Source organism: Musca autumnalis, unplaced genomic scaffold, assembly GCF_047663935.1.
Source record: "Musca autumnalis isolate F117 unplaced genomic scaffold, ASM4766393v1 scaffold_2, whole genome shotgun sequence".
In the NCBI taxonomy this organism is placed as follows: domain Eukaryota; kingdom Metazoa; phylum Arthropoda; class Insecta; order Diptera; family Muscidae; genus Musca; species Musca autumnalis.
This window is the reverse complement of record NW_027411755.1, coordinates 119,573,274-119,600,494: the sequence shown is the minus strand read 5'-3', so window position 1 is coordinate 119,600,494 and position 27,221 is coordinate 119,573,274. Positions and strand designations below refer to the sequence as shown.

At 36.1% G+C, this 27,221-nt stretch overlaps 1 protein-coding gene across 1 annotated transcript in view; it reads left to right on the top strand.

Moving 5' to 3' along the window:
* Window positions 1-21,872, top strand: part of LOC141395033 (uncharacterized) — a 123,040-nt gene extending 101,168 nt beyond the window's left edge. Inside the window, exon 3 of the mRNA XM_073970399.1 lies at window positions 21,846-21,872. Within this exon, the coding sequence (XP_073826500.1) occupies window positions 21,846-21,872 (27 nt within the window). The remainder of the gene's footprint in view (window positions 1-21,845) is intronic.
* The last annotated feature ends 5,349 nt before the right edge of the window (window positions 21,873-27,221 follow it).

Genomic DNA, 27,221 nt, shown 5'->3' with positions numbered 1-27,221 from the left:
ACAAATTTGAAAAACACACAAGAGTTTGGGCGTAAGCATCTCTAGATACTTCATATGTTCTAGAAAATTGTTTACTGAAATCATAGGTATATCTTTGTGGTTGTCTGTATTCTTAAATTTGGTATATGTGGGCCGGAATCGGTGCAAAAAGTATAAAAATCTAATATTTTCTTAAGTATTTGCTATTTTGACATTTAAGAACCTTTCCCTGGTAGTTCGTATCTTAGAGAAAATTATTTTCTGATATCTTTGCTACGTTATTGTAGTTGCTTGTTTTCTTGAATATTAAACGGTTTAGTATCTGTGGAGCAGAACCAGAGAAAACAGCATACAAATCGCATTTGTTTTGCTATTTAAGAACCGTTTATACAGAGGTCACATGTTCCAGAAGGTGGTTAACTGAGATCAAAAGTAAATTTTTGTAGTTGGTTGTTTTGATCGGTTTAATATCTGCAGACCAAAATCTGAGAAAACATTTTAAAAGAAATTAGACCTAGGCGATTTTGACTTTGTAGATAAGGTTTGATGGATGTTACATTTTCACAATTATTGTTCTTTACGAGAATAGCTACAACTTTGCCTCTGAGATTAAATCAAAATTCTTAAAGGTTTGGAAGATATGATCCTGCGAAAATAATCCATTTTGACATCAAAGCCACAATTCTTTGGAGGCCTATAACAGCGAAAGTTGATGAGATAGGGAAAAACGGCGAGACACATGTTTTCCCTTCTTTTGTTATTCTATCATGCTTCTCTGTCAGAATATGGTTAATAAACCATGACTCAAAAAATTACACACAGTGTAATCAGTTGGATTTAACGGCAGCTAAATACCCTTATGCTAAGTTTACATTTACGAAATCCACTCGATTTCAACTGTCAATTCCATAGCTCAAACGTCAAATGAAATCTCATCTGAAATCCATTGGATTTCATTTGACGTTTAACCTATGGATTTTACAGTTGAAATCGAGTGGATTTCGTAAATGTAAACCAAGCATTATATTTAGTATATTTACATCAGTGGAGATCAACAAAATACAGTCAAAACGAAAACATGTGTGAATGTATGAGTGAAAAAAGCAACAACCAAATGATGTTTATCGTTTGTTTTTGTTCACGTATAGTGTGTGTGAGAGAGAAAAGCAAATACAAAGATAACTCAGTCGGATCGCTCAGTATACTGTCTTTGCAAAAAAGCGCATCCCTGATTTACATTTTCGAAATCGGGTGGATTTCAACAGCCAATTCCTTTGCGTATACGTACTGCATAGACTAATGCTAGGTTTACATTTACGAAATCCTCTCGATTTCAACTGTCAATTCCATTGCTTAAATGTCAAATGAAATCGAATGGATTTCAGATGAGATTTCATTTAACGCTTAAGCAATGGAATTGACAGTTGAAATCGAGAGGATTTCGGACCGTCATCCAAGAAAGTATGGAGAATAAAATAAAATTGTCAATCTAAAACCTGGGACTATCAGCACTTTTGTGTGGAACACTTCTTAAATGTTGGGGCATTTTGGGGCCCATAGCTCGGGAAGTGTTTGCTTAGGACAAAAATCATATTGTTGAGTTATTGCCACAAGTATTAACCGCTATTAAAAAATTTGACAAGTGATTCAATTCGAGTATCTTGGAATGTGAATCTAAGTTGAAAAAATAACACGACTTCGGCTAAAAATATATATTTCCGACAATATAAATCATAACTGTTGAGACAAGATAACTATGTATTAGGTATTAGCAGGTTGGTGTCACTCACAAAACTACCGCAAAATAAGAGGATCAAAATAGAATTCAGAGTTACCACAGGGGATCAATACCATTTATTTTGGAGATTCACAAGTCAGTATAGAAAAGTAAGGAAATTCTGCATCAGGGTTGAAAGGTAATTAAAGGTGAAGTTAGTAAGAGTTTGTTCTTATTTATTTTATTTATAAAATACGAAGTTCTCGAATGTTTGTATATTCACGCGTTTTATAAAACTAAAGAATGTCTTATTGTAAGGAAGCTTTCTATTCGTTGAGGAATTAAAATGCAGAATGGCTACATCTTTCGCGTTGTCCTCTTATGTGGCTCATCAATGTGACAACATGGCGGTCCCAGGGCCCCGATCTTTAAAATACTATATAATTTTAATTAGCATACAATAACCTTGTAATTACCACTTCACTTGAGTATGAAGGTATTTGCCACCGCCGAAAATTTAATCTCACCTCATAAAATACTAAATTTGAGCGGTATGGTGACCCGTACTCCATTATCTATTTTTATCATTTGATGCTTTCATTGTTTTTTTTTTTGTGGCAGCAACCTCCTGTGAACTTGTGAAAAATAACTAAAAAGTACAATATGACCCAAAAACGTATTGTGCTTAATTCAATTTGTCTAAAATTAGATCTAAAATAATTGTTCCACAAACATCCCAGAAGGGACAAGGGAGAGTAGTGACCAGTTATTAGTTATTACTTATTTATTTATATTTATTTTCAACGGAAAATCTTGGTGTAAAAAGCTAATAATAATTAGGTAAGGTTATTTTTAATTATGTACTTACTTTTACTTATAATTAAGTAACTCGCGTCTAGCATGACAAAATCCTAATAACCTTCCTAGTACAGTCTACAATAGTTCCACTCACAATTGGCCATCACAAAGGTTTCTAAATAATTTCCGATGCAACTTATTGTTTTCTAATTAATCAAACATATAATTCACATTTGCATTTTTAATTGGTCGACCGCATTTATAGAACATTCAAAAAGTTGCTTTCGGCGGTCCTGTTCTCCCCGCTGGAAAGGTTGATCACATCCCTTAATTGTGTCTTACTCAGATGGGACGTGTGTTGTTCCAGATGTAGCTCATAAAGACCTTTCTTTCCCGAAGAGGGATGTTTCAGTGACCTTACTCGTGTATTAAGACTTAAGAAGTTTGTGGCTCGTTCAGGCGTGATTTGTGTGCCATCTTGACGCGTTAAGCCTCGGTCAAGAACGGTACGTAAATAAACAAAGCTGTTGGGGAGAACTTTGTGATCGCAATATTTTTATATATTACTAGCAGACCCGGGGGTTCGCGTTGCTGGCCCGTCGTATTCCGTTTTAACAACTTTTCATGGAGTTTATGCTTTACAACTCAAAAATATGTATTTTCTACCTCATTTCTTCGGGTCCATTGTCTAAACCGATATATTTATTAATTGAGGATTTATCAACAGATTTTGTCTGCAACCTTTCTTTTGGGATTTATTTACGTCCTAAAGCGATCTAATAATAAAAGTTAAAAACATGGTTAAGTCAAATTCTCCCGCTTACTGAGACGTACATACATATATGTTTTTAGTTTTTCATGGCTGATGGACCGTTGAGCTTCACCATTTAAGGAAATTTGTAAATATGTATGTCGTTTTTCTTAATAGGGGATATACCACGGTACATTCCACAATATTTCGTGAAAATCGGTTCGCTAGCTTTCGAGATATAACATTCGTAAAAACAGGCCGTCGTCGGAACTTCGGGCAATAAGGAAGAACATTTGATTGGGGGCGCAACCACCGTTGTCTGGAAAATTAATTTGCAAGACGATGCATTCATAAGTTTATCAAATATAGCGATTATAAAACAACATACGTATATACATTAGGGTTATGACTTTTTTACAACCTCATATCCCTGTATCATAGCGTGATGAGTTTTGCCATAAGATTACATAAAATCTTAATTATAAGGTGATTCGGTGAAAAAACTTCACGCACAAAATGATTTTAAAATTTGAATTTATCAAAATTATGGACAATTTTTTGAAGTCACTGAAAACAGATGTATAATTGAAAATAAACTTTAGAGCAACATGAGGTAATTAAAATGACTTAAAATCATTTTTCACTATTTCTTCAATTCTGAGAATCGTAAAAATGTCGTAAACGCTTTTATTCAAAAATATAATTTTTTTACAAAAAACAAAAAATTTTAAAATTTTTCAAAGTGATTTTTTTCGCGACTTTTTTAATATTTGAATGAAATAAACGTTATTATAGTTATTAGTGGGCTTATATTTATTCATTCGTGCAACAAAAAATAATTTTTTGAAAAAATTTTTTTTTTTCATTTCATATATTTTTTAAAAAAATTATTTTTATACCCTCCACCATAGTATGGAGGGTATATTAAGTTTGTCATTCTGTTTGTAACACATCGAACTAATCATTTGCGACCCTATAAAGTATATATATTCTTGATCAGGATAAAATTCTAAGACGATCTAGCCATGTCCGTCTGTCCGTCTGTTGTAATCACTCTAGCGTCCGCAATAATTGAGATAGAGTGCTGAACAGAGGTCCGCAAAATGCATATAAAAGGCACACTCTATTGCCTTTTCCCAAAAGCGAATAGTGCAGTGCCTTGCATATTAAAAATATGAATGTGCAAAAAGCAGATTCACCCCAAAAAATGATTCACTGCTTTAGTGCATGCTTGCTTGCTTTTACATTTGTATTCACACGATTCGCAAATGCAGTATGCACAATACTGCATACCACCACACAGTATCGTACCACCTTCTGTTTGAATAAATGAATACATTTGCCAAATTTCGCTTTGCCTTTGAGTTTCTTTAATAATAGGATAAACTAAACTAGTAATTGTTTTTATTGTCTCAACATAATTTTTTTATGTTTATTAACATGTAAATTTGACCAGAAATATCTACTGCTTTTTGTAATGCAACGTGCTTTTTCGAAGGCAGCGTGCAAAAAAAAAGGCAACGAGCTCTTGTAGTGTGTTGTGTGTGTGCAATTGGCACACACTCATGGAAGTAAAGGCAAAGCAAGCAATAGCATTAAACAGAGATGGCAATAGCAAGCAATGAAAAAAGCACGAAATCGCGAATATGCATTAAAAGCGAGTGGCATTTTGCGGACCTCTGGTGCTGAAATTTTGCACCCGAGGGTCTTTTTTCCATAGGCAGGTCAAGTTCGAAGATGGGCTATATCGGTCCACTTTTTGGTATAGCCCCCATATAACGGTACCTCCGGATTTGAGGTATTTTGACGTTCTTCGCCACATTTGCAGACCGAATTAGCTATAATTTGGCGCTTAGGGTTCCTAGTGACCAAAAAACTTATATCCCAAAGGATATGGGCATAGGTCCATGTTTTGGTATAGTCCCCATATAACGGTACCTCCCGATTTTCGATATTTTGAGAATTTAATTTTTTTTTGAGAATTAGCGTTATATCTTTGTTCACTGTTGCTTAAGTGCTCTACAAAAACAACAAACAAAGATATAATGCTAATTCATGATGGCTTACAGGGTCTCTTGCAAAAATTTCATCACGCCATAACGCGGAAGTTCGACTCACGGCGCATCTGTCCTTCGGGGTTTTTAATATACACACACCAAGGGCTTTCATCTCCAAAAGGAATTATCTCTCCCCCAACATTTGTGTTCACAGTGTAATTTAAGCAATAGTGGGAGGCAGTAGGAGTCTATCCATTGTCGAAAAGTTGTTCCACCTAAAATTGTAAAAGGACCCTAATTATTCTATTTTAATTAAGACTATTTTATGGTGGAGGGTATAAAAAGTTCGGCCTGGCCGAACTTAACGACTTTTTACTTGTTTTAAAATCGATTTGTGCGTGAACTTTTTTTATATTTCAATGGAATAAACGATAGCATAGTGATTAATAGGCAAAAGTTCATTCATCCCTGCTACAGGAAATCATTTTTGAGGAAAAATGTCAAAAAGTCATAACCCTAATATACACATAGCGTTGGAAAGAAATGCATGGGAAGGTACCCCATCTCCTCTGAAATTCACTAGATACACATTGCCACGGCAGACCTTGAGCATTTGCTGCAATTTTTTTGGAAATCGCTTCAGGATTTTAGAGATATAACATATTTGAAAAAGTAGACGTGGTCGGGTCTTTAGGCCCAAAAGAAGTACCTAGATTCTAGATTAATTCGTAAATTTTCAAACCGATACATTCGTTATTATTGAAAAAGTAGCGTTTTTTAATACATCTGTACATCTCTGAAAATTTCAGTAACATCAGTTGCCGTAGTTTTGTAGATGCAACATATTTTAAAAAGTGGGCGTTGTCAAGTCTTTAGGTCCCAAATAAGTACGTAAGGTTGGAGACACAGCCAAAATTGTCTCGCAAATTAATTTCCAAACCGACACATACGTAATTATTGTAAGTACAGCATTTTTTAAAAATAGGGTATAGGGAACTGTCCCACCCCTTCCGAAATTCAACAATATGTGTAGCCCATTTAACCGGGGGCCATCCCTATACATTCCCTGACAATTTCAGAAAGTTTTTGTAGAAAAGATAAAAATTCAAAATTGAAAAAATGGTCGTAAAAGTGGGCGTGGTCAAATTTTCTTTGCATAAAATCATAAGGCGGGTTATGGCGAATATTTCATAAAAAGAGTCGTTCACATCTGATGCCATTACCAACGATTTGATTTTTATTTATAAAGATATAGATCTCTTAAAGAAGTAGGGTATAGGGGAAGTACCCCGCCCCCTCCGAAATTATAAGTATATATGTGGTATTGCTCAATACAAGACCCCAGCAAACCAAATGTCGGATGTCCGACACGTCTGAACAATTTCGGAAGCAACGTCGTTCAGATTTCGTTCCGATTTCTAAACGATTTTTCGGGGCGGAAATAGTTCAGATTTTGTACCGATTTCGTTCCGATTTCGGAACGAATGTCGGAAAGAAATTTCCTTTCCGAATTTCCCAAGGATTTTCTTCAGATTTCGTTACGAAATCGGATCGAAATCGATACGATGTCGCTTCGACATTTCGTTCCGAAATTATGTCAACCACTTCATACAACGTTCGTTAAGATATCGTTACGATTTCGGATCAGACATCGGACGTATCGTCCGAATTTTGTTCCGATTTCGTTAAGATGTCGGTACGATTGGTTTGCTGGGACGTTTGTTTCCCCGAATAACGGATGAGTTCCAATGACTTGCTCGTGAGTTTAATATGACTTTAAGAAGTTTGTGGCTCATTCAGACGTGATCTGTGCCATCTTGACGCGTTAAGCTTCGGTCAAGAGTGGTACGTAAATGAACAAAGCTGTTGGGGAGGACGTGTGTGTGATCGCAACTTTTTATATGCCGCTCACTTGAATTGAAGAACCCACTACCAAATTTTTTTCAACCTCCATTTTTTACCGATTTATACAAGATATGAAGTGTTGATTTTTTTTATATTTTTTCTTTCATGTGTTTGGAGTAAACCTAGCTATCCATTCACTTGTATTTAAATCCGATTTATATAAGAATTATACAACGAAAGCAAAATAAAGTCAAAAATTCAAGTAACAAAATTGGCTCATTTGAATAGAACCCCCCTTTCAAACTTGGGTATACAGAAAGATTGCATTGGAATATCGATGCATACATATTCACTCAGTATTGAAAACGAAGTACTTTCAGTAATATTCAATATAAGTATATCAGTCCTGATTAATAATACACCCGTGTATGCTACTTTGGCAAGGATTCTTTTTATAATCAAATGTAATGCCTGACAAGGCTTGCCTTATTCCCTCAACGAGTTAATTTTTGGAAGCGTACTGTCTACTAGAGTCGTAGATTTTACGCATAAGCCATTCCCATACATTTTAGAAAATATATACCACTGTAGAATATGGCGGCCCCTTTAGGATATTCGCATTTCTTCTCAAAAATTTAAGTTTTGATGACTCGAATTGTACAAAAGTTTATAAAATCGTGATGAAATTACAACTCCGGACAACCGAAAATGCTTCTCGCTACTGGAAATGCCTGTTTTAGAACTCCTTTGTAATTTGTCGTGCGCATTTAGGATGAAAAAAATTGACGCCCAAGTCCTTCATAATTATTAAGGACTTTCCCCATCAAGTAAACAATTGCATAACTATATAACTAATGTTTTTCGCGTTTATTGAATGGAAGACCACCTTCTAAATTGTTTCTGTAGTTATGAAGGTGTTTTAAGGTGTTAGAACGCATTACTTATTATGATGGACTTGGGCGTCTATTTCTTTCACCCTACGTCTCTAGGAAACTCTTTCCAGAACATATCATACTTCTAACTCTAGTTCTTCAATATCCTTTTTTGAACCGCGATAAGAAAAGATGTGGGGTTCTCTAGCAAACAAGTGAAAACCAAAAATTTGGATTAAAACTTCAGAATACCTGAAATCTCGTGGAACCGTTCTATGAAATCGGGCGATACCGTCATATTGGGCTATATGAAAGCGTATACCTATGTTCGAAATTTTTCTTGTTGTAACTGTATGTGTTATGTTTGTAAGTTCCTTTTTTCTGCTTAATCTGGCTCTGGCTCTTAATCTGGTGGATTGTAGCCACAACGCTACTGGAGTTAGTTAAGTAGGTTTGGCAAGGCAGTTAAAAAGGTACAGTTTGGTGTGCGAGCCTGTGCCGCAGGCTGCGCAGATGTTTTGCACCGGATCATATATCCTGGGCCTATTGGAATATAGGTTGAACCACCCCGAACGTAGTTGAGCCGAAACTACTTAGAGCTGACGTTCCTCAGCTGCGATAGATTACGAGGACCGCATTCGAACGATAGTTGTTTAAAGCATTTGCGACTGCATCTGTGTAAATGCTATTTCAGCCTGCTTGATATGCCTGTTGATCTGTTTTCTGTTTCTAGATCCTGAAGATCCCTCCTGACATGACTGGGTGGTGGGTCCTATCCACCATATGGTGATTAGGATTGTTTTCACGGTAACACCCGAGCAAGTACTGCAACGAAAGTATGCCATTATGTTGGTGTATTGGAAGAATCGTCTCCTCATGTAGATGGGCCACTTAAGGCATGGGGAGGCAAACTGTCGCAGTTCTCACATATATTAGTGTTCCAGGCTGGTGCCGCATAGCTTACCACATTATATGTGGTCAAAAAGGTTTCTTTATATGCACCCGAAGTGCTGCCGGCTATTGACTTGAGGACGTAGTTCCTACATCTCAGCTTGTCGCAGATAGCTGTGACATGCGCGGACGACGTGAACATGCTGTCAAATGTGACCCCTAGAATATTGGGTTAGTTAGTGGTCGGATTTTTCCTACCATCGACTAACTCAGTGCTCACTTCTGCAGTCCCTGTGGTGAACAGAGTGGCCGTAGATTTAGTGGCGGATATTTGCATATTCCTCTCGTGGAAAAAGGTGATAAGATAAGTGAAATAGGAGTTCAGCCTTTCCCAAATGACATCAGGGAAGGTACCTGACGCCGTATACGTTGCGATCTCAATGATGTTTGGTGGTGGTGTAATACACGACAGGTAGAGGTTAAACAGTTCCGGAGATATCACCCCACCTTGGGCAACTCTCTGGTTCCTCGACTAATATGTGTGGAGATGGCATGTAGCGCTGTTGTCGTGTTGTGCTGCTTACGTAACCCATGCTGATGATTGGCAACGGGATAGATATTTTTGACGCTGGGGACGATTAAAGCCTCAAGGGTTTTTGCTACGGGCGACAAAAGCGAAAACGGTCACCTTTGCTGGCATCCAAGCCGCAGTAGCGGGACCACCCTGCCCATTTTACAGACTTCGGGAACGATGTGGGTGGTTAGCGACAGGTTGAGAACTTTGGTGAGATACTCCACACCCGGCTAATCCGGCTGTTTCAGCATAACCATAGAGATTTTATCAGGGTCCAACGCTTTGGATGATTTAGCGTTCCTGATGGCGTTCACAACATCATCCATTGTAACTTGTGGTGGTTCATCCCCGGCCGGAAGAGATCTAATGTGACGTAGAACTATTCTATTCGCCCTGTCACTCCCGGATCAATCAGCGTTACGTCACAAAACATGACTGAGGCCCTTTCTTAATTTTTTTTCCAGGGCACGATGAAGTTCATCACACTCATTTGCTAATCTCGTGGCCTATGCTGGGAAATTTTCGTCTCACTTCGGGTATTCCACCAGCAGGTATATGGCGAGCGGCTGCAACAAGGATGATATCTCGGAACGTCCTTTCTGCTACCCGAACATCGGAAGGCTTGGGCAGATCTCTGAAGCGGTGATTATTGAACTTTCTGAAACTATACCAATTAGCTTTTCCATGATTGATGAAAGTGCGTCGTTCAGAGGTAATGAAATCGGACGATCTGCTAATGGAAATGAGTTATGGGGATATGATCTGATCCAAGTAAAACAACGGGCTGCCAGGTGACGTCATTTCTCGGGCCCGGTGACAATATCCATTTTTGGTGGAGAAGTTTCTTGTCCACTACCGTTAAATGGGGGCTATACCAAAATTGGGCCGGTAAAGCCAGTCTTCAAATTTGACCTGCCTGCTACAGTGATAACAGATGGATGGGACATACAGTGGTCGCCTATACATTTGCAACAAAAGTGCGTTTCGCTTTTCTGGAAGTGTCTATGTCCTCAATTTTTGTGTTTAGTTATCATATCATGAGCTTTCTAAAAATGTTTAAGTTTATAGAATCCAAAATTTCCAACGGGCGGTATCACCGTTATAACTTCAATACATCAGTATCCATCATTCTGAAATGGACCAAACCCCTACGATCATAGTGTTTCAAGACCCAGACTTCTGGTATTTGCAAAAAAATGATGCAACTGTACTCTAAACGTTGAATTTTATTAAATTGACAACAAAAATGTGAAGAAATTTCCATTAGTTTTGAAAATGTTTACCCTTGGACCCATATCCATGCTTCTCCCGTACGACGCGCCACTCCCCCGAAGAAGTACGTATGACTGATATCAGTTTCAGTATTTTATTCACTTTTAATCTTCCCAAAACAAATACAAATGATTTAAATCATACAAAAAATTATATTTTACAAAATATTGAAGATTTTTGCATCGGATTTGGTTCAGTTGCATATGTTTTGACCATTAAATTTTAAGACGTGTTATGTATTTTCATATTTTTGCAATTTTTTTGTTGTATAACGTGTCAAAACTCTTTATATTCTTATATTTGGGACAATGAACTATAAATAATTGCAAAAAAATACTTAGTTTTACTTTCATAAAAATATTTTAAATAAAAATTCCTAAAACGTGCAATTTTGTTGCAAATATATTGGCCTACAGTGGTGGTATGTATGTATATAGGGATTTCTGAGTGAAATCGATTGAAAAGTCGAATTCCAATTTGAAAAATATTATTTGTATGTTTTTTGTTTTATCAGCTATACACAACAATACAAAAAAATTTTGTAAAGTGGGCTTGGATGCAATTTTCGCGAATTCGAATGATTACTATTTTTTTTCTTAATTTTTAAAAATTTTGTCAATACACTTTTTCCTTTATCCCAGTGTGAAACATTTGTTATTTTACCAAAAATACATTTTTTAACATTTGTTTTGTTGTTTTAAATAGGAATTTATCTTAAACATCTTTAAAACTGCGTCATGTTTTAATTTTTAAAATGGATTAGAAATTATTTTACCAGCCGAACAATAAACTAACTAAATTGATTATGAAATAAATACTGCTCGAGAATTATGTGACTGGGCATCCGAGCCGAATAATCTATCAAATATTAAAGTGATATTTTTTCAGAAGATGATTATATAATAGGGAAAAGGATTTGAATTTGAAATATGTAGTGGTTAAACCTATCGCAGGCACAAAAAACTTCATTCAGTAACACCCACTAATGCTGGTAAACCATTGCTAAACCATTCTTAAAATCGCAAATGAAGAAATTTTTAAGAATGTTAAGATAAATTCCTAAATAAAACAGCAAACCAAATGTTATTAAATGCAACGTTTTATTTGTTAGGTAAAATAACAAATTAGGTAAAATAACAATTGTAATTTAAAAAAATTAGAAAATGTAGTAATTATTCGAATTCCACTACTAAATGGGACTTAACATTTTTGTAATTAATCGTAGTTTAATACCAAAATTTTTTAAGAAAATCGAATAGTACAATCATCGTTAAAATTGATTTTAAATATTAAATGGCGAAAATTGCATCCAAGCCCACTGTGCAAAATTGTTTTCTATTTTTTATTAGATAGCTGATAAAAAAATAAAATATACAAAAACAAGATTTTTTCTATTTGGACCAATATTAAACAAGTTATGATTATTTTAATGCGTTACAAACTGAAAGACAAACTTAATATATCCAACATTATCATATCACCTACAAAACCGTATCCAGCAACATGTGTGAACGATTAATGAAATAATTGGTGCTTTAGACCTGCATCCGTCATTGACCATATATTCATCCTGGGACAAATCCTGGAGAATCTATTACAAAATTTAGTAAACGATTTTAATTGAAACTTTCAACTGACTTACATAGTTCGCTATTTATTCAACACCAATATAGTTACTTAGGTATCATACCTAGTGGCCTTTATTGAGAACTGCATAGTTATAGAAACATATAATCATTTAGATCAGAGTGTCGCAGTATACTTTCACTCAATTGACATTTTATGTTAATTAAATTAGTCTTTATAATGATGATATCATAAAAATGTTTGATAGGAGCTTTCAATTCCTACCACGTTGAACCTTAGAATGTGTTTTAAGCCTAAAGGTCATTTAAGCTATTACTTGTGTCACATATACATAACTCCAAATGGAAAGAGAGAAAACAAAGGCAAAAAACATCAGATGTTTTTGGTCTCAGATAAGGCTAAAATAACGACAACAAATGCCAAATGCGAAACAGTCAAAAGAATACAAATGAACTGTCGGAAGTGATTACAAATCAAAGTCCTTTTTACGAATGAATGCGCAACGACAAATTGTAAAAGTTGCCAACCACCCTTAAAAAGGTAATCAGGTGTCATTACAAATAATTTACAAGCAGAAGCCACAAACGGAACTCCCACCCCTCACCCACTTATTCAACGGACGACCATCACCAACACCTCCTTTGAACTGGCAAAAGCTGTTTTTGATGGTTGTTGTTGCTGTTGTTGGGTGAAAGTAAACGCCAAGCCAGCCAATTCAAATGGTCAGCACAAGCAACGTTCATGTGGCCCTGACATGTTTTCAGCCAAACAATGTAAACGATTAAACAAGCACGCAAACACAACAAAGTTCTGCCAAAGAGTTTTAGAAAAAAGGACTTGGCTTACAATGGGTAAAAGGAACTCACCAGGCTGGGCTATCTCGTTTGAATGGGCAAAGGGAAAAAGATTAATGTTTACCCTTCGCTTGACATTAGTCTTGTGTGACATCAAATGCAAGGAAACAGACAATAAACTTCAACTTAACTCTAGACACTCTTAGCTGGATAGCAAAGGTGTGTGTGGGGGATGTGAATTGCTAATGCTTACAACTATATTAAGGGCCTTAGCTGGGATTGTGTAAATATGTATGTTGTACCTCGTTACAGGTGTTAGGTTTCACCCTCTTAATGCTCTGTTGATAGTGTGGAATCGAAGTTTAATGGATAATTTATTTAATGTTGTAAATTTGAAGGTTTGGATCTATGCGTTTGGGAATGTAAATTTAATAAAATAAAAGAAAAACCGCATATTTTTCTTTATTGGGAAAACTTGTCTAAGTTGCAACAGTACATTATAATGCTCGCCTTGTATACAGAAGGTCGTAAGTTCAATACTGCTCGGCATAATATATGCCAAATTTCTTAAGAATTTAGGCTGTAGAAATCCAGCAAAAATTTGGATGCGTTAGTCATTATGTAACCCATTACAAAGTAATGTAAACAAGAAAAAGTCGTTAAGTTCGGCCGGGCCGAACCCTCCACCATAAAATATTCTTAACAAAAATTTAATAATTATTTTCCTTTCCTGTTCTTAATTTTAGGTGCAAAACTTTTTAGACCATGGATACCCCAAATGTCTAAATTAACTAATCTAATCTAAAAAATGTGTTCAACCTGGTGGTAAAGTTAAATTCAGTCAATTTGGCCAGAGCAGGTGTAGCTGCTATCCTTGACGTCTTCTATGTAGAATGACGTTTTGTAGGACAAAACTTAATAAACTCAGAAAAGGTACAACATTAACCCTAAAACGTGATTTTACTTTTGCCAGATTCCTCGCGTTTAGGTACGATTTAAAGTTTTGGTTTATTCGGGGACCTATAGTAAAATGACAAATAATATTGTAGAATACTTTGATCTGATACGATCACATTTTAAAGGAGTTTTTAAATGTTTTTTTAAAAAAGGGACCAAAAAGACCCGTTTAGTGACTCGCATGAGGATTAAAAAGATACCCCGCATTTTTGTCAGTAATATTGCCAAAGACACTTTGTACCTAAAATGCAAGGATTCCGAGGAATCTGATGTAGAATATTTCAAAACCTGTAGAAATGGGCGGAACTTGCCACGTCAATTTAGGTTACTTCCCCAGTAAATTTCAAAACGCCGATACACGTGTATTATTTTTTGGGCCTTGTAATTATTTTTTTTTTGTGTAGTACAGTGTTATTTTTTCGTTCTCGACTACTAAAATTTTCTTTGGGTTAAATATGACAAACTTTTGATCGTTATGCCTACAAATTGCCTCAAGTGGTGATGATGTTTATGAAGAAAGAAAGTTTGGTTTGTAGTAATTTGTTGGCGTTAATAAAATATTTCGACAAGGAAAAAATACAAAACTAACATGAACTTTTAAGTACATACGTATACAAATATATATATATATATATATATACATATATGTAAGTATTCATATGTTCATATATGTACGTGTTTGTATTTGGCAAAGTTTTATTCCATTTTATACATATCAAAGTTCTGATAAAGAGGGTGTGAAATGTTAACTGCGGGTAATTGTCTTGTCGAAAATTTGTCTTATTAAGTGGCTTCTTCATCGTCTTTATTATCAGCAAAATAAAATTATCATCAACATTGTAAGGGGAACTGTGTGACATACCATCATTATTATTGGCTTTGTCGTCCGTCACACATGACATACCACAAATTCTTCTCCAACTCCCTCCCATATTCCCATTTTCTTGTGTGATATTTTAATTGCCATCACAAAGTTTATGTGGGCTTTAGCTGTTATGTCATGCTGTGATCTATTTATCAGAGATGGGCGGGATGTGTCGAACTTAACAGCACATGTACAGATTTAACAAAATTAAATTTAAAAAAACCCGAGAAGGAGGAAATATTTTGTTAGAGTGAATAGTTAATAAGGGGCGGTTGTGACCTTGTGATAAATTTAATTGAGATAAATTAATATCCAGTTGTAGAAAATAACACAAGTAAGTGAAGAATAAGTTCGAACAGAACATGAGTTTCGGGCAAAGCTATAAAGAACGTGGAAATATCCACTAAGGTTCTCCAGACGTTATGATTTGTAACCCAAGAACAAGAAAAGACTTTCAACAGCTCCGGTAATGTACTATTTATTCTCCAATATGGGAAAGCCAAAATTGCACGTACTGAAAATACCGCCAAGAGCTTGCTTTTGTGTGTTATGGGCATGGCCCAACTGACGCAATTTTGTAAAATTAACTGACCTTTAAACTCCGTGGTAGTGTCTTAGGGAAAGGTGTATTTGTTGTTTAAACTACTTAGTCCAATGTAGCATCCGTTGGTCAAGATTACACAGAAAAAAAATTACGCAATTTTTACTAATTCCGTTCATAATTTTTATACCCTCAGCCTTTAGGCTAAAGAGGGTATTTACACTTTGATACGACCAAAAATGTGCCTCATCGAAATAATGGTTTTAGACCCCAAGTATGTTTGTACGATATCCGTTTCAGACAATTTTGAGTAGATCTAGCAATGTCCGTCCGTCTGGCTGGCTGGTGCGCACGATAACTCTCGAACGGATTAATCGATTCGGTTCAAATTTTGGGTATCGAAATATTTTGTTCAGATTCGATTTAAGTTCGAAGATGGGCCATATAGGTCCACTCCTTCAGGTACCTCCCCCACAAATGTTCAAAAATTGTCGCAAAACTTGTTGGCACGATAACTCTTGTAGGGAATAACCGATTTGGTCCTTACTTTGCACATCGTGGAATTTCTACCAAACTTAGATTAGGTTCCAATATGGACTCAATCGGTCCACTCCTTCGGGTACCTCCCACACAAAATTTCGGAAAAGTTCAGTTTAGGACCTGGTCTCGAATCGCTTTGATTTTTGTTTACGCAAGTTGTATTCGCTGTCCTCTATACGACGCTGTAAGTTTCATTAGGGGCAAGTCCATACTTCCTGAGAAAATAGCCTGAAAGTTACAAAAAACCCTATGACACCGTGTGTAGTGGTTGGAGCGCAAGATAACTCTCGAACGGATCTGCCGATTCGGTCCAAAATTTGGCTTTCGTAATATTTTGTCCAAACTTATTTCAAGTTCAAAGATGGATTATATCGATCCACTCCTTCCGGTACCTCCCCCACAGAAGTTCGAAAATGTTCGGAAAATTTGTGCGTACGATAACTCTTGAAGGGAGTAACCGATTTGGTCCATACTTTGCACATTATGAAATTTCTACCAGACTTAGATGAGGTTCCAATAGGGACTCAATCGGTAAACTCCTTCGAGTACCTCCCACACAAAATTTCGGAAAAGTTCAGTTTAGGACCTGCTCTCGAATCGCCTTGGTTTTTGTTGTACCATCTTGTATTCACTGTCCCCTATACGAAGGTACAAGTTTCCTCAGGGGCAAGTCCATACTTCCTGAAAAAATAGCCTGAAAGTTGAAAAACAAACCCTATGAAAGTTGAAAAACAAACCCTAAACACCATGTTTATGGGTGGAAGCGCAAGATAATTCTCGAACGGAAATGCCGGTTCCGGGCAAAATTTGGCCTTCGTAATATTGTTTCCAATCTTAGTTTAAGTTCGTAGATAAGCCATATCGGTCCACTCCTTCAGGTACCTACGCCACAAAAGTTCAAAAATATTCCGAAAAATTGTGGGCACGATAACTCTTGATGGGAGTGACCGATTTGGTCCATACTTTACACATTCTCATAATATCTACCAGATATAGATCAGGTTCGAATATGGACTATATTTGTCCACTCCATCCCGTACCTCCCACACAAAATTTTGGATAAGTTCACTTTAAGACCTGCTATTGAATCACTTTGATTTCTGTTGAAGCAACTTACATTCGCTGCCTTAGTTACGATGGTAAAAGTAGTTTCAAGGGCAAGTCCATACTTCTTGAGAAAACAGCCCGAAGGGTGTAGAAACCCTCTATGGCACCCCTTTGGTCTATGTCGGTCCATTCCTTTAAGTACCTTTTCAGCAACATTTTTGAACTTTAATCCTAATCAACATTTTTGTCGGTTCATACGAGACCAAAATTTTGAAACCCCCTAAATACATAAGTTTATTGTGAAAAAGTGTTTCAATTTGCACAGGCTGAGGGTATATCTCTGTCGGCAAAGCCGACTGATACTTTTTTACTTGTTTTGTCCGTAATTTGAATGCACATCTCTTAAAGTGAATGGACAAATTTTTGTATTCATATACAAATTTCTAGTTTTTCAAAAGTATGAATGATTTCCGAAAATACAAAAATAATTTTTCTAGTTTCCTCTACTTTACCCATTATTGTCTCTCTGTTTTTTTTACTTTCTCTCACGAGATTGCTTTTTCATGCAATATATACAATATAATATTTCTCTTTGTTTCCAAACCGTTGGTAGCGTTGAAGTCATTAATAGCTACCTCTTTAGACATATTGCCCGATGATCATTCAGATTCACTTTAGCGGATTTTTGACGATTTTTATACGCTCAACCTATAGGTCACAGAGGTACATATATACACTTTCATACGGCCAAAATGCACCTCATCCATATAATGGTTTTTGATTCCGTTTCAGACAATTTGGAGTCGATTAGCAATATGTATCCGTCGTGCTTTCTAGAATTAGCAAATGGTGACACGATACCTCGTGGTGCACATAACACCTTACCGTTATCTAGCACATCTTCCGATACTACAAGTTGGGAATAATTGAAATTGTTGCTGTCTCGAACCATCAATTTGCAAACATTTCCACAGTGGAAGAAAATACTTCCTTTGTATGTGTTTTTTTTTTAATAATTTGGATAGACGCAATGCCAATTTAATAATTACTTGCAACAAGTATTGCACGTTTTGCACAGCCTTTTGCCGTGACGTCATATGGCAACCAACCTTTGATTTCTTGTGTTTGTTGCATAATCATGTCGAAGGACTGGTAGTGGGCCAATAAGACTCCAAGCTACCTGCCGTAACACCAGCAGCGGTAAGACTACGACCACTCATCGGTACGAGTCTCCCCTGACTCGTCTTGTGTTCCTAAACTAAATTAAGAATTGAACTCCAACGTTAATATTCAGCGCAAAGAATTATAAAGCTTCTAAATAACTTTTAAGAAATGTCTGGGTTATTAAATCTCCATGGCTAATCGAGAGCTTTTTTGAGACTCTTAATTCGTTTTACCAATATTTTGGTATTTTTCACACCTTCTTATCGAGCTCGATATGCAGAATTTTCTTTTAGAGAATAATTAGAACAAAAACCCGCCTCAGCGTTCTAAGCCACCATCAACTTGTCAAAGCTTCCGATGACAAATATTGATGATCAAATCTTCTGATACAGAAGGACAAATACCCAGAAAACCAAATTTCAGATGTCCGAAGCCTCTGTACAATTTCGGAAGATAGATAAGAATCTACGTTCCGAATTCGGCCCCATTTCTCATCGATTTTCTAAGGGATTTTTTGTTTGGTTGTTGTCGAAAAACAAAGTGATTGGCTATAAAATTCACATATACAATTATTATATTTTTTAATATAAATGCAACATATAATAATTCAAGCTAGTGTTGAGTGAATAGGTTCTAAGCTACTTCAGTCAGGGATGCCAACTGTTCCAAAGTAAAAATCGCTACAGAAAAGTTGTGTTAAAAACCACAACAAATCTCTACTGAGTTAGACCAAAAACACTACGAAAATGTGTATTATCGCACATACTTGGTTTTATCCATTTCTTTAATAAAATATCCCAATTCCCATGCTTTTCTGTATTTTTGAACACTATCTAACCTCTAAATATATGAATATTTCACTCGCTTCACAATATATTATTTTTCGTTTGCTTTAAAAATGATAACAATAATCTACGTTGCGTAAAAATCGCTGCGACTCCTAAAAAGTGTCTTTTGTACGCCAAAAATCACCACATGTAGCGTGAAAACCACCAACATGGCATCCCTGACTTCAGTTGTATTTGCAGTGAGAGAGTTGTGTTCTCTGAGAGTTTGCCATTTCACCTCACGCTCTATTCCCAGGTCAGGCAATTAGGCGCCTGTGTGCGCTTGTTGAGAGTACAGACACAAGCACACTCTGTGTATACCATCGGTGTCCAAAATAAATGAGAGAAAATCGATGGGAGAGTAACGTACCTTTTTTAAACAATGGCTGACATGCTCTCATTTGAATTGGTTATTCTCTGTTGTTACGACAACGTGCAGGCGTGGACATCCCTAGTGTATACTGAGCGAGACAATACGATGTGCACTCACCACCGAACAGCTTGTTCGCTTTCCAATAACAAAGAAACAAGCAGTCTTGTCTGATCAGTCAACGAAGAAGGTGGTGTAGTCGCTATTTTTCTTGATTGTACGTATAAATACACATAGAGAAATGACTGACCAGTATGAAAACGACTTTTTATTAGCCGAAATTTTTTTTCGGTGATTATGAATGTTTGTTGTGCCAAAAAACATTAACACTCCAAAGAACGTTTTATATGAGAAGACATTTTCTTAGTTGTCACAAAGATTATCAAAATCAAAGTGATCATTGATTTAATGGAAGTGCAATTAGCCATAAAATGAAAACATTATTTCTTCTTTAGTATTATATAACGCCTGAAATGCAACATTTTATTTTTAATTTCGTGCTTTATCATTAGAAAATTTAAATAAAAATATTTATGTATGTATATATTTATCCTTCATTCTTACTTTTTTTAAATGATTTTTAACATGAAAACATTAATGAACCTATCCTGAAGTATAAACATTTATGTTTTTAAAATTTATTACTTTTTAAATTCCATTTAAAATGTTGCCCATTTAACGTTCGTTTTTTTTTTTATTGATAAAACTTTAAATTTTATATGTAAATGAAATTTCTGTGCATTTTTTATTAAATTACTATTTCTCTTAAACGTACAGTTTGCCTGCAATCGGGACTTCGGCTTAAATGTCGTTTAGGGGCACCTCTCGGATCGGGCTGAAATTTTTACAGTAGATAGCCCTTGGCATCCTGAATACAACGATATATAATTTTCCGGGGGGAAGTCCATACTTCCCGAGATATGGGTCTTGACATTTCGGAAATTTCGTACTTTCACACCTTTAGGTTGTTTAGGGGCACCTCTCGGATCGGGCTGAAATTTTTACAGTAGATAGCCCTTGGCATCCTGAATACACAATATATATAATTTTCCGGGGGAAGTCCATACTTCCCGAGATATGGGTCTTGACATTTCGTACTTTCACACCTTTAGGTTGTTTAGGGGCACCTCTCGGATCGGGCTGAAATTTTTACAGTAGATAGCCCTTGGCATCCTGAATACAACGATATATAATTTTCCGGGGGGAAGTCCATACTTCCCGAGATATGGGTCTTGACATTTTACAATTCTAACGTGGGCAATATGGGCATCGTTTTAAAGCTAATGGAGAGTACTTTTATGCACGCGTTTTGATCGCGTAGCCCACTTTTGACCCTGTCCATAGGAGAAAGTCTTAAATCCCCGGCCGAAGGCCGGCTACTTAAGAACACTTTCATTTTAAAAGAGAGTTTTGATGGCGTAGCCCACTTTTGACCCTGTCCATAGGAGAAAGTCTTAAATCCCCGGCCGAAGGCATGCTACTTAAGAACACTTTCAATTAAAAAGAGTTTTGATCGCGTAGCCCACTTTTGACCCTGTCCATAGGAGAAAGTCTTAAATCCCCGGCCGAAGGCCGGCTACTTAAGAACACTTTCAATTTAAAAGAGAGTTTTGATCGCGTAGCCCACTTTTGACCCTGTACATAGGAGAAAGTCTTAAATCCCCGGCCGAAGGCCGGCTACTTAAGAACACTTTCAATTTAAAAGAGAGTTTTGATCGCGTAGCCCACTTTTGACCCTGTCCATAGGAGAAAGTCTTAAATCCTCGGCCGAAGGCCGGCTACTTAAGAACACTTTCAATTTAAAAGAGAGTTTTGATCGCGTAGCCCACTTTTGACCCTGTCCATAGGAGAAAGTCTTAAATCCCAAGCCGAAGGCCGGTTACTTAAGAACACTTTCAACTTAAAAGAGAGTTTTGATCACGTAAGTATGAATTATGTATCTATTTTTGATTTCTACTAAGTGTTATGATTTGTCATATGGTTATATGAACAACTATCATCGCGAATTCCGTTTTTTATGTTTTGTGATTTTCATATGTAATCGTGAATTCCGTTTTCCAATACATTGTAATTTATAAAAACAGCAATGTTTTGTAACATGATCAGCTGATTGTGTAAGTTCCCTTTTCTAAAATTCGATTTACCGTTACTTTTAAATGTGTGTTTTGGTGGAAATTTTGCTTTAAATTAAAACAAAAATATGTTTACAAAAGTGGTGGAAATAGCAAAATTATTCGAATTTGAAGAAAAAGGTCAAGTTTCGATGACCGTTTTAAAAAGTCTACAGGAGTGGGGGCTTATACCGGACGAAGGGGTTTTACAGTGCCCAAGGGGGCATGTGTTGGAGTTGCGGCCTTTCAATAATATTGATGGTTGGCGGTGGAGGTAAAGTATTTGAAGAAGAAAATACAAAAAGAAAAACAAATAAATAAATCTTTTTTTTTCCTTCTTACTTAGATGCGTAAAGCGTTTTCGGGGCCGTAAAAATGGCAAATGCGATTTCAAGCGTTCCCTCCGGAAAGGAACGTTTTTCGAAAATTAGCATTTGTCATTATATCAAATTATTCTTTTTTGTTTTTTATGGGTTAAGAGGAAATGTCCATTATCCGATATAATGGAAGAAACAGGAATAGGAAACAAATGTGCAGTTGACTGGAATAACTTCTGCAGGGAAGTTGTGGTTTTCAGTTCATTTCAAACATTATTGCAAATTGGTGGCCCAGGAATATATGTCGAAATTGATGAGTCGAAAATAGGCAAACGGAAATATAACCGTGGGCATGCCGTGGAAGGACAGTGGGTGTTTGGTGGTGTGGAGAGAGGCACTACCCAGCAAAATAAATTGGAAGCAGTGCAATGTAGACTACTTCTATCACGGCATGTTTTGATGCAGTTCAAACGGAGTCATGAAAAAGGCACTCCATTCCTCACATTTTAACCGCTTTTGGATGCAATCCAAAGAATCACATCCATTTGCAGTTAAAATGCAGTACCAAGGGTCAGTTAAAATGCAGTGCCAAAGGGTTGGTTAAAATGCAGTGCTTTGGAGTGCATCTTTCAGTAGTCACGCTCTTGTAAAAATCATGAGTGAAAATGCATAATTGGATGCACTTCCAGATTACGTGTACATATAATTTAACTGCATCTTTGGAGGCAAATATTTTGCTGGGTAACAACTGCTTTATAGTGCCTGTTGAAGATCGCAGCCGTGATACTCTGATTCCTTTAATAAGGAAATATATTCGGCCGGGCTCCATCATCGTATCGGATCTTTGGAAGGTAAGTGTTTTGAGATTGAACCTTTCTTAATATTAATGAATTTTTTCTTTAGGCGTACGACTCGCTGAAAATTGAGGGTTACACTCACTATCGGGTTAACCACTCAAAAAATTTTGTGGACCCAAAAACAGGGCAGCACACGAATACGATCGAGGGATTATGGCGCCATCTCAAGGGATCACTTGCTGAATATAACCGTCGAAAAATTTATTTCAACGGTTATATTCAGAAGTTTATCTTTTTGAGATGGTGCAAAACGAATAAAAAAGACCCATTTCTTGAATTCCTAAAATTTGCTGGTCAGCTGTATGACCCAACAAAGTCTACAGATGACAGCGAATTGGAGGAGTTAAGAATGGGTCTTACAGAAGACCCTATAGCACTGGATGTAAGTTGTCCCGAGGATAATTGTGAAGAAGACGAAGTTCCGGCCAAACGAAGGTGCTGCCGACAACCACATATTTGGTTTTAATTATTGGTTTTTTATTATTGTTTTCTTTTTTATTATGTTGACGTATAGAAACTTAATAAATTATTATTGGAAAATCTAATTACTAATTACAACCTAAAGGTGTAAAAGTACGAAATTTCCGAAATGTCAAGACCCATATCTCGGGAAGTATGGACTTCCCCCCGGAAAATTATATATCGTTGTATTCAGGATGCCAAGAACTATCTACTGTAATTTCAGCCCGATCCGAGAGGTGCCCCTACCCAACCTAAAGGTGTGAAAGTACGAAATTTCCGAAATGTCAAGACCCATATCTAGGGAAGTATGGACTTCCCCCCGGAAAATTATATATCGTTGGAATCAGGGTCCCAAGGGCTACCTATGGTAAAAATTTCGGACCGATCCCAGACGTGCCCCTAAACGACACTTGTTCCTCACAGTCAAAAGTATCCACTTCTGTTTCTTTCATTAAAACTGCGATTGCTAAGAGCTAATTGCGACTTCATTCTCATTCCAAGGGCTACCTATGGTAAAAATTTCGGACCGATCCCAGACGTGCCCCTAAACGACACTTGTTCCTCACAGTCAAAAGTATCCACTTCTGTTTCTTTCATTAAAACTGCGATTGCTAAGAGCTAATTGCGACTTCATTCTTTTTTATTTTTTTACATAAGTGTCTTGACCTAAATATTATAAAATAAAATTAACGAAATTCAGGTAAATTTAGATAAAAAATTAAAAATTGTTATACAACATCGATTTTTACCTCACAGTGAAAAGTAATGTAAGAAAGTGAAGTGGATACTTTTGACTGTGAATCACTGCATACATATATACAAACATTTAAAAATATTAAATACCACATTTTTTATTTGCAATAGCATTATTCAATCATTTTATGATTTAAACATAAACTAACAATATTAACGAAATTCTATATTTCAACCGAACTGATGTTATGCACACACAATTTCTCACAGTTTATTCAGAGAAAAAAGTTACCCTCTCGCTGTGACTCACACGTACACAACACATTCAAAGCCGATGCATTCGTATTGGTTGCCTGACCTGGAATAGAGCAGGGCTATGTTTCTTTGCAAAGACAGTATACTCAGTGATCTCACTGATTTGTCTTTGCATTTGCTATTCCCCCTCGCATACACTGTGCGTGAACAAACGCAAACAAAAAACATCATTTGGTTGACGCCAGTCAGCATTTGGAAGTGACTTTCTCACTCCCTCGCCTAAGACGTCACTCCGGAGACACGTCAAGGAATATAAAAGACCATGCTCTCTTTGCACTCTGAAGGTCCGGGTTCGATTCCCAAGATAGACAACAAAACAAAATCACATTTCTAAAATTACAAAATTAATCTTTCTCACCCTTGATTTAGATGAGAGGAGAAGATTTTTTATCTTTGACATATGAAGTTCTATCGACCAGATCAGATTGCGAGAAATTTCTGTTGATGATCAAACTTCAGTCAATTCACTGAGCCATATACACATTTACGACATAGGTCAAAACATTGGTAAACCCATTGACAATGAAACAAACCAAAATCTGTATCTAAAAACATGGACTCCAAATTCGTCCTATGTTTTTGAGCCACAGTTAAAATGTGGAAAAAAGAGAATATTTCAGATTAAGTGGTTAGAAAGACTCACGTGGTTAGAAAGACTCTCGTGGTTAGAAAGATTCTCGTGGTTAGCTTATTCCGATTTTTCAAAAGGAGCATTTTGCAAACTCTGCATCCTTTGTCTGGCATTTATAATGGAGTACAAGCCATTCTTAAATCAAAATATCTGTCTGCACTATACACACATTGTGCGTCCCACATTTTAAGATTACGGGAATCCAAAATATATTTGCTACAATTTCGAAAATTTGAACTCTTTTAACGGAAATCTCCAAAGAGGTCGGCTGTTTTATGTATGTCATATGCTAAGTTTACATTTACGAAATCCACTCGATTTCAACTGTCAATTCCGTAGCTCAAACATCAAATGAAATCTCATCTGGATTTCATTTGACGTTTAACCTATGGATTTGACAGTCGAAATCGAGTGGATTTCGTAAATGTAAACCAAACAATATGTTTCAGAAGCGGAATAAATCATCAAAACGACTTCCTTCCTATTGTGAGACCCGATGAGTTGAAAGTCATGATTGTGTCCACATTTATAATGAATTGCTTTAGGAGATAGTGGAGTTGTTGGAGGAAATCGGGGAAGATGGTAAGATTAGTTTACTACTTATAATTAAGAAATTTGTTATAATTTATTTAGTATTTTAGATTAATAAATAGTTATTACAAAAAGTAGTAGTGACACTCATCTACTATATCCGTACATATAAGGTATATTAGAAATGTATATTAACCTGTGTTAACATATTTCTATTTTTAGGCTGTAGTGATGCAATAATTTTCCACAACGGCATTTGCAAATTTGACTTTATATTGGGTATTGCAATATGTTCTACTTTCCTTGAGCTTACCTTATCACAATTTCTACAAGCAGCTAATCTAGATATTGCTAATTTGGACATACAACTGGTGCCTAACAAGAATTAAAAAAAAAAATATATATGAGAGACCAAACATATTGCCGAAAAATTCAGCGAAGAATTTTCAACACTACGAAGGGTTGGAACTCAAACTACAGGTCCAATATAACATGCAATGATACTGAATTCTACTATAGGATTTCATTGTTCATACCCTATTTGGACGAATTAATTTCAAATTTAAGCCTATTTTTGATAATGATATGATATATACTTATTATTTGATAATGATAGCATTGTTAAATCATTACCAAATGTACATACAGTTAGTCAACTTAATTATTGCAAAACCGAAATTATTACAAAATTTAAAATAAAACATCATTTTACTGGTATAAATAAATATAATTTTTAATATTTTTGTTAACAGTATAATTCTAACAGATGTTTATTAATATAAAAAAATAAAAAGTAGCTAAATTTCACTAAACATTTTCTTAAAATTAACAAAAATGAGAACAACTCATTATTTGCACTGTCAACGAAATAATTGCAAAATTCACAACTTTTCAGTCTTTCACGGTATTTTTCGAAAAGTTGGTTCTAATATTTCGTATGCCCACCTTGGACATCAGTAACAGCTCGTAAACGTCCCTGAATTTAATAAATAAGTTTCGGAATGTCGTATTCCAATGGTATTTTTTTGCAATTCTTCTTTATTGCATTTTATTTAGTCCCCCAGGTTGGTGGGCGGCCTATCCCCAACTTGTTCTTTCTGGGGTACCCATGAATTGTCGATGGGGTTAATATCTAGACATTGGAACGGGGTGTAAATGACTTTGGTACTGTTGTATAACAACCAAGTCTTACATAAATTAGATTTATGCTTAGGGGCGTTGTCTTGGTAGTACTTCTGTTGCAATTTGTTTGAATTTTCAGGGCCAAAAGGCCTAAATTTCTTGACGCTTTTGGTTAAATCCTGTTTTGAAATATCTAAATGAACTTCCTCTGTCATTATTTCCTCAAAAATCTGGATGTTACCAACGTCACTGCTTGGTATACAACCCCATAGCATAAATGACAGTTTTCCGAAATTTACAATATGTATTAAATTCTGGTTTTCCATGGATGTAAGGGGCTTTCGCAACACTTTTTGAGACCCAACGTGATAGTACAGCAAAATTTTAGTCTCACCAGAAAATATATCGTCATGCCGATACTAAAGATGGCGTGAAAAGATGTCTGTAACAATTCTGAATAGTTTCTATATATTGTGCTGTAGGAGGGCAATGGTTTTTACCTAGTCACTCGAGATGAGTGCTTGTTATTATGTAGCACTTTTCTGACTCTTCCATGCAACACACTTACTCCAAAATCCTTTTTAATTAAATAATGCAATTTTCTGGTGCTGCTTTGGGCTCATTCATCAATTTCTTTAATCATTCTCCAGCCAATTGGTGTGGTTACTATTTTGGGCCAGCCATGTAACGACTTCAGTTTGAGCCTGGCTTCTTTCTCGGTGCGGTAAATTATGTTGTATACACTTCTTAGCTTACGAGAGGTGAGTTTAATGATTTCCCTTTGGATTTACCAT